Source organism: Neltuma alba, unplaced genomic scaffold, assembly GCF_004799145.2.
Source record: "Neltuma alba isolate B1F8T4 unplaced genomic scaffold, ASM479914v2 tig00013478_pilon, whole genome shotgun sequence".
Taxonomy (NCBI): domain Eukaryota; kingdom Viridiplantae; phylum Streptophyta; class Magnoliopsida; order Fabales; family Fabaceae; genus Neltuma; species Neltuma alba.
Genome location: NW_021637711.1, coordinates 7,179 through 16,419, shown reverse-complemented (window position 1 = coordinate 16,419; position 9,241 = coordinate 7,179). Strand labels below are relative to the sequence as shown.

Below are 9,241 nucleotides of genomic sequence, written 5' to 3'. Positions count from 1 at the left end.
AAATATGTAGCTTTCTCCAATTAAATTATACGCAAAAGGTCCCAAAATATTATTTTCTATAGTCCCAACCTTGGAAGGAAGAGGCACAAAAAGATTTATGCATCGCCAGCCCACAAGTGTGCAAAGAGCTAGGTGTGTGTATAAATCTAAAACCATCCAATATAGTTGAATGTGGGGTCCCCGTCAACCGCCCATTTTACTAAATTACCTTAAAGTATTTATATTTATCGTTTTTCTCCTAATTAATTTATCTTATTTATAAATTAATTAAACATTAATTGAGTCACAAAAACTAGGCAGAAACAGTTAGTCTTGAGTTCCCTTAAGTTTGTTGTAGGCATATAAGATCCACACAGACCCAATTCATTCAAATATATATAAAAAGCAGAGCCACATGGGATTCAATCTGCTATAGCCGGAACCACAATTATGTGAAAATAGTATTTCAAGCTTTAATTAAAGTAACTTTAACGTCACAAGGATGGTCTCATTTGCACTATAAATTCCAACCGGCTATGCGAGTGGAGAGAATATATAGAGCAATCAATTAGTTCGTATACTTGAAAATTCTCTGAAGCTTTCAGATATTCAGTTAGTGTCCATGGCTCCAGTTCTCATTTCTCCTCTCAACGTTGGACAAATCGATGATGTCCAAGAACTCACAAAGACTAAGCCAAGAAGCATTCCTGAAAGATTTGTGAGAGATGTCACTGAAAGACCGGAACTTGTTTCTGATGCAACAACAATAACACCTTCACATAGTGACATGCCCGTCATTGATTTCTCCAAGTTTCTCAAAAGAGACACAGAAGACTTCCAAGTTGAAATTCTGAAGCTTGCTTCTGCTTGTGAGGAATGGGGATTTTTTCAGGTACAGGACAAATCTGCTTTCTTTTATGACCCCACTTTGTCTTTTCTTCTTTAGAAGCTTAAAGATTGAAACTTTGATGGTCTATTTAGGTAAAGAATCATGGGGTTGATCAGAAACTGCTTGAGGGTATAGAAGAGATAAGCAAGGACTTTTTCATGCTACCTTTGGAAGAGAAGAAAAAATACCCGATGATTCCAGGTACAGTACAAGGATACGGTCAAGCTTTTGTTTTCTCAGAGGATCAGAAGCTAGATTGGTGCAACATGTTTGCTCTTGCAATTGAACCTCACTTTATGAGGAATCCAAATCTTTGGCCAAAGAGGCCCGAAAAGTTCAGGTAATGTCAAGATACATACACCCACTTTCTGAGTTTTCAACTGTTCGATGAAATTAAGAAACTTGATTAATGAATGATTATGCAGTGAAACTTTGGAAGAGTACTCGAGAGAAGTGAGGAAGCTATGTCAGAAGGTTCTAGAGTTCATAGCTTTAGGGCTTGGATTGAAAGAAGAAGCATTTATTGAGATGTTTGGGGAGGCAGTTCAAGCTGTGAGGATGAACTACTATCCACCATGTTCAAGACCAGAGCTTGTGATGGGTCTGAGTCCTCATTCTGATGGAAGTGCCATTACTGTTCTGCAGCAAGCAAAGGGAAGCCCGGTGGGGCTTCAGATTCTCAGGAACAGAACATGGATTCCTGTTCAGCCAATTCCAAATGCTTTTGTCATCAACATAGGAGATACAATTGAAGTAACAACACTATACTTTTTTCCCTTTTCTTCCTGACCATACAAGTTTCTTTTCTTTTCTTTTTTTCCTCTTTCTTTTTTAATTTTTGTTATCATTGTTTTTAATGGGTCTTCCTACCCACTTGCTTGCATCTCAACTAATCAACCTTACTATTTAGTCAAAAGCAAGTTATGTCCAATTGAAGTAGGATTCACACACAGACTCACAGCTTTTTCAAACCAAATTATTTAGTATTTAATAGTGTTGATTGCCTCAGGTTCTTTGTCAAATCCTAAATGAGAGATAGCTCTCCTAACATGATTTTTCCCATAACCTTGCTTGACCCGTTCCATCTGTCCAAAATCATCATTATTCAGATAGAAAGCTTTTTTTAAGTAGACGGTGCTTACATGAGCAAACCAATAATTTGAGTGTCAAAATGATGATGGGGTCTTCATAACGTTAAAGTTGTACATATTCTATTGACTCTTATTTGTCAGTGCAGTTAATGGATGCTAAGATAAGCACTGGATAACTAAGCAAAACGGAAGTTTTTCATATATTTGTGTCTCTCTTAATCAACATGAATTTGAGGCTTGCATAAACTACTTCTCTTTACTGTTCATATATATTACCAGATTTTTCTGCAGAATATGGTTCTGATATGAATCAAAATTATATATGCAGGTTCTTACAAATGGAAAATACAAGAGTGTGGAGCATAGAGCTGTGGCTAATGAAGAGAAAGATAGATTGACCATAGTGACATTCTGTGCCCCAAGCTACCAAGTAGAGCTTGGTCCAATGCCAGAATTTGTAGATGAGAACAATCCCACCAAATACAGAAGATACAATCATGGAGAGTACAGTAAGCACTACACTACGAACAAGTTGCAAGGCAAAAGGACCTTGGATTTCGCCAAGATTCAAAGCGAAAGCTCTAACTAAAACAAGCAAGGAGGCCCCGCTTAATCAGGAGTATCAATGTGAACTGAAGCTTCTTGATTGTGATTTGATTATTATGAAAATGACTTATGTGAGAGAGAGAGTGTGTGTGTGTGCGTGTGAGATTGTGGGGTCACATACTCAAATATGGACTCAATGGTAGTGTTTCAATTATGTATATTTTGTTGGCTTATAATTAATGGAAAATTGTGGGGACTTGTGTGTGTGTTGGTTTCTACTTTCTGCGAGTTTCAAAACCAATAATGATGAAGCAGAATTAGGCGTCAATTCCAGTGTTTACATCATACACTCTTAGTAAAACTAATGAATGTGAATTAGCATGTTTGAGTGAAATTCCTGTGGGTAATATCTGGTAATATATATGCCCTTGTTGTGAAAGAATCTAACAGCAAGTGGACAAAATAATTGATTGGCCCAATGCTCCAAATAGCTAGCCACCAAAGAGCTTTATTTTTCACACAGAGAGAGAGAGAGAGAGAGGCCCCCACAGGTCATTCATGCAGGTTTGAGCTGAGGAAACGTGCATATGTAACAGGGAGTGAAGGAAGCACTAAGCGAAGCATGCTGTCATTTTTTCAAACCAAGCCTTTACTTGGTGCTCCCACTGCCACATCAATCACTTTATTATTTGTCATCAAAATTATTCAATGCTCAAAAAAAAAAAAAAAAGATCTCTAGCAATTCAATATTGGACAAGTTTGTAAAGCCACCGATTACGCATTTCTTGTTTGAAACTGATGCTACATTGAGGTACCTTAATTGCCTCGATATTTTCTGCATTCTTAAACCATATCAGCAATGTCATCACGTTTAAGAAGAATTCGCTTAATGACATCTTTGTCTATTCTAATCCTAGCGGCACTTTAGAAAGAAATATCTATATTGTTTCAATCTTTTTTCAATCATTCTCTTTATAAAATGATGTGTTACTAATTTTTTTCATTATCTAGACTCTATTATATATATACCTATGGTCATATAATGTTTCTTATTTTATATAATTGACCTTTTTATCAAAGGGAAAAAAAGAGTAAGGTCACCCTCCCCCCTCTATATTTACTTTGTGAAGGCTTTGAAGCTTTGTTTTACTAAAAAGAAGCTCTCCGCGTTAGCTATTTATTTTTTTAGCTAAGAACTAGTTGAGAAATTTATTTGGTCATAAAATATATTGGACAAGTTTAATTTAATAAGAAAAAGTTGCATGTAGATCTTGGATGACTTATTATTATTAATATAAATCAAAAGTGGGGTTAAGATTTTGGAGAAAGTGGTGTTAGATACAATAAGTGAAGTGATGATGATCAATGAAGCCAATGAGAATAGAACAAAACAAATGTAATCAGCTTAGAAAGGAGAAGAGATATCACAACTGTTTTTGAAAATGACAATTCACAATAACAAGATCCTCTCAAATCATTAATGCAGTCCCGCCATCCTGTAACTATTTGCATTTCATATATGCACCTTTTTTTTTTTTTTTGAAAAGATTGTTAAAAATAATCCCATTACAAAATCTACCATCCGAAAGTGCCTATCCAAAATCATCAACGAAACCGTGTTTTTGAGTGGGTACAAATTTTTTTTAGCTATGTTTAGCTTATCATAACTTATGTGTAAATGTTTTTAATTTTATATATAACTGAAAATATGTTACACATAGCTGCGGAAGAGTTTCACCCAGTGACAATAGATTGATAGGTTGCAGCTAGGCTCGTAAACAAAGTTCGGGTATATTTGGGCAATAAATTTGATAGTGGGGAGTTTTCCAGTTATTTTCGTTGTTTCTTTCATCTCTTTTCTTTTTGAGAGAATTATAATAAAGTTTAAGTAAAAAAATAATTATTAGTAAGTTTTAATGACAAGTGAGAAGGTATTATTTCTTATTTTAAAATTTGTCATTACAGTTTACTCTATTATTAATGGGACCTTTTTAATGATTATATTAATTTTTTGGGACTTCATGGAAAATTCCTTTTCTTTTCTATGAATCACCTTTCCTTTGAAATCTGATTTTCATAAAATACTTCAACAAACCAAGCCAAAGTTTGACTTGAATCTTCAATGTGAACATAATTTATGGCATGCTCAAATTCTATTGTTTTTCTTCCAATTCTTACGTGTATTCATCATTTAAATTGACTTTCTAATGAATCCAGCACATAATATATGATCAATTAGCATTATTATCACATACTCACCCGGTTTTTAATATAAGACCCAATTAACTAATTTGATTAAATTAAAAACGTTAGTTAAACTAGTTAATATAATTTTTAAAAAACAATTTAAATATTTTTCTTAATTCACTCTCCCCTCTCCTACTTAATTAGGTCTACTTGAAGGATCGGACGAGTATATATTCAATTTTTTTTTAAAAAAAACTATTTATATTTATGGCACTGTACTGTACTGTTTCTAATTTATGAATAATGTACCCTTTTTTTTCAATGACTCGTACATTTGTTATCTTCTCATTCGAACTCACTTGAAAAAAACCTTAAAAAATGTGTTTGGGGGTTATCTCGATGCCCCGAATGCAAGCGATTAAATTAATATTATAGTGGTTTCATTCAAACTTAAATTATAAATGAGCTTGAACATAAAAGCAAATCAAGTTTAACAACTCTATTACTTGGAGATGTAGAAAAGGTTCGATTTAAACCTTTTTCATCCCTTTGCCTTTTTTGAAACTTGAAAGCGCCAGATCTTATCTCCAAACTTTTTCTTTAAAAAAAAATTTATCTTTATTATATGCCTCTCATTTTTTTAATCTCTCTAACGAAATATTACCTCCGTTCCTTATTATAAGACCCCATTTGACTTTTTGTTTGGTCCTAATTATAAGACCCCAATCCATTTTGTCTCTCATATTTATGCATTTTTTTCCAAAATATATAGTCCTTCTAATAATGATAGTTCTAGCCAATACACTTAATTAGCAAGGATATTTTAGGAATAACAACACTTATTTATTACAAATAACTAACTTAACTTACTTTTTAATCTCTTCAAATAAGTCAACTGGGTCTCATAATTAGGACCGGAGGTAGTAATATCTTCCTCAGATCACTCAAAAATGGGGTGCGTGTTAAGGACAATCTTTGAAAACGTGGAATGCAATATTTTTTGTGTAGGATGTTATCGCTCACTCAGGGTATCCCAACGTATCGGCCAGACTAATCCCATGGTGCCTCACCAGGAATCGAGCCCATGACCCGGTAGGAGAACGTGCCTTGCGCTCCCGTTTGCGACCAGTCGGACCCAACCCTTGCAGGCTGGAATGCAATATTGACAATACAGAAAAGAATGCGTATGATTGAGATCGTGCGCGCGCGCGCGTTCAGATAAGTGTATGGTCATGCAAAAAGACAAAAAAAAAATTGTAATTATTATTTTTTTATTTGATAAGGTTTCCACCGATCACACAAAAAGTTTTTTTCTCTTTCAATAACTGTGTTTCTTAAGACTTGAACTTGTGTTCTTCTAAAAGAGAATTACAATAAGATTCCAGACAAGAAAAAGAATTGAAAAACCAGTCTTAAAAATTGTTATTTTCGCTATGGGACTTGTCATTATAAGTGTTGAGATTGTTATCGGGATTTTTTAGTAAGTATTTCTCCTTTGTGAAACTTAATTGTAATTCCCCTTTCTTCTTAAAAAATGTGTTTGGGGTTATCTCGATGCCCTGAATGCAAGTGATTAAATTAATATTATAGTGGTTCATTCAAACTTAAATTATAAATGAGCTTGAACATAAAAGCAAATCAAGTTTAACAACTCTATTACTTGGAGATGTAGAAAAGGTTCGATTTAAACCTTTTTCATCCCTTTGCCTTTTTTGAAACTTGAAAGCGCCAGAACTTATCTCCAAACTTTTTTTTTTTAAATTTATCTTTATTATATGCCTCTCATTTTTTAATCTCTCTAACGAAATAATATCTTCCTCAGATCACTCAAAAATGGGGTGCGTGTTAAGGACAATCTTTGAAAACGTGGAATGCAATATTAACAATACAGAAAAGAATGCGTACGATTGAGATCGTGCGCGCGTGCGCGCGCGTTCAGATAAGTGTAGGGTCATGCAAAAAAGACAAAAAAAAAAAATGTAATTATTATTATTTTTTTGATCAAGGTTTCCCACCGATCACACAAAAAGTTTCTGCCTCTTTCAATAAGTGTGTTTCTTAAGACTTAAACTTGTGTTCTTCTAAAAGAGAATTACAATAAGATTCCAGACAAGAAAAACAAGTCTCAAAGATTGTCATTCTCGTCATGAAACTTGTCATTATAAGCTGTTGAGGTTGTTATCGGGACTTTTTAGTAATTATTTCTCTTTTGTGAAACTTGATTGTAATTCCCCTTTCTTCTAATAATGCCACTTACCGCTTTAACTAGTAAAAGTTTGTTAGTACGAAATTGTAATTATTAGATGCAATACAAGTTGGAAGAAATTGGAGAAAAATTCTCCGTTGCAAATTTTATTAGTGAGAATAATCTAACTTAGAATACCGGTATAATGTGTACAATTTATACCAATATTTTATGTATATAAAAAGTTAGGAAGAATTACCAAGAAGTTTTAATAAAGAAATTTAATTACTAAAAAGTCTTGATGACAAGTGAGTAGCCTAAACCTTTTATCATTTCCTATTCTAAAACTTGTCATTACTTACACTTTTCTTATCAGTAGACTTTAGGGTAATTAAATCCCATTCTTGAAACCTGATTGTAATTCTCCCAAAAAGTTATTAGGTTTTCTACATTAATGAAATTTTTAATGGACAGAACTTTTCTCTAATTTTCCATAAAGGTTGGGGGGCGACATTTTTTTGAAAAAAAATAATGACAGAAAATTGTTATTATTTTTTATTAAATTTAAAAATTCAAAATCTGAATTTCTTAAGGGTGTTATGGATCTTTTACTATTATTTTTTATTTATTGATCAAGTATAAAAAATGTTTTTCCATTATTTTAATATGAAAATACTATAAATACGTATATTCAGACTGATCCATGTTTTTTCTTTTTCCTTTTCTACTTTATTCCATCCTCTACTTTCCTTGTCAGCATATTGAACCAAGTGAGCTCTTTTTGAATTATAAAGCGTTAAACTGTATTTTTTCCCGTAAATATTTTTAAAAGGACTATGAGAACTTTTTTTAAGAAAATGTAATACATAACGAGCGATTTAACATTAACCACATTATTATTCCAAAAAAAAAACCATTAACTACATCATTTGCATCTTTTTTAGTGCGCCCATGATGACTCTTCCATAATATTTTCAAGTTGTAAACAATTCTATAAGGTGTACATAAATATGTCCAGCCGAAAAAAAATTTACTTCTATAAATATAAAAGTGAGTAGAAAAATTTGTTTTGATTCTAAATATAAAACCTCAATTTATTTTATTTTTAAATTTATAATATTTTTCTCTTAAGATTATCATTCAATGATAAACTCACTTAAAAAAGAAAAGATGCATGACAAATTATAATTTTGAACTTGACTTAATAATTATAAGAAACTTGATAGAAGTATTATCCTTTTCATAAACTCTCCATATTAATTGCATATACTAAGTACTTGTAAATATTATTGATCTCCTGCATGTCAAGAAATATATTAAATTAACAAATTTTTTCTAATTGTATCCATATTAAAGTTTTTTCTCTCTCTATATTTACAAATTATTTTCATACCTCTTCCTTTTTCTCTCTTTTTAATGAAAATTAAGTAAGAGTAACATTAAAAAACAAATATTAAATACACTATAACCGACTTACATTTATGATCAAAATTTTTCCCTACGGGCGATGTACATTTAAGATTAGAGTGGTAGAGTATTTTACATGAAGTAATTAACACATAATTTTATAAATAACTAACTAAACTAATATTTTTAATACTTAATACTGCAAATCAATTATTTAGCTTTTTTTTACCAGCCAATTATTTAGCTTTTATGCTTTGAATCAGAGCTACTAAAATAAAAAAAGCAACACTAAAAAAGTGGGGTGCGATCAAGGAGCTCCGCAATTTGAAACGTGGAATGCAATAACATGAACAATAACACATGATTCATGATTGCTTTAAATAATTAAATTCCCCAAAATAAACATGCGCTTTCAAGTTTTGATTATACGAGGAACGTGAAAAATAATCAAACATATGTCATCAAATTTTTTTAAAAAATAAATGAATAAACTTAAACCCTTGCTTAATGGCCTACATTACGGCTTCAAAGCACAATTACACAAAACCACTACCACATTAGTTCATTGATTGTTTTTATCACATTCATTAATTCAAAACAATAATAATATATGTTGACAATTTTCTCGAAACATATAATAATTGAATCGGAAAATTTATAAAGTGCCCTGAATTTGAAATTCCACTTGCAGGCAATCACAATCAACATTGCATACTCTTCATTTTTCCTCAACAACATATATCAACATAGTTATTCATGTCTGTGTGGTTAGTAATAAAAAAAAATATTCATTCTCTCCAATCCTGAATAAAAGAGATAATTAGAAAATTATTTTGATTCTAAACATAAGGCTCTGATCTATTTTATTTTTCAAATTTATAATTTTCTTCATGAACTCTATTATTTTGCATATTAAATGAGGATTTCTATGGATAGTTTTCAACTTAAACAATTAAA

The 9,241-nt window shown here is 31.8% G+C and overlaps 1 protein-coding gene across 1 annotated transcript; it reads left to right on the top strand.

Moving 5' to 3' along the window:
• The first annotated feature begins 527 nt into the window (after nucleotides 1–527).
• On the top strand, nucleotides 528–2,833 carry LOC114737654 (protein SRG1-like). Its single transcript, XM_028925602.1, has 4 exons — nucleotides 528–871; nucleotides 961–1,208; nucleotides 1,294–1,621; nucleotides 2,288–2,833. The coding sequence occupies exons 1-4, from the start codon at nucleotides 602–604 to the stop codon at nucleotides 2,546–2,548; spliced, it is 1,107 nt and encodes a 368-aa protein (XP_028781435.1). The 5' UTR covers nucleotides 528–601; the 3' UTR covers nucleotides 2,549–2,833.
• Nucleotides 2,834–9,241: the final 6,408 nt, after the last annotated feature.

Coding starts and splice junctions, on each gene's coding strand:
- LOC114737654 (XM_028925602.1), top strand. CDS start 602: ATGGCTCCAGTTCTCATTTCTCCTCTCAACGTTGGACAAATCGATGAT. Junction 872..960: donor AGGAATGGGGATTTTTTCAG/GTACAGGACAAA, acceptor TGGTCTATTTAG/GTAAAGAATCATGGGGTTGA. Junction 1,209..1,293: donor AAGAGGCCCGAAAAGTTCAG/GTAATGTCAAGA, acceptor ATGATTATGCAG/TGAAACTTTGGAAGAGTACT.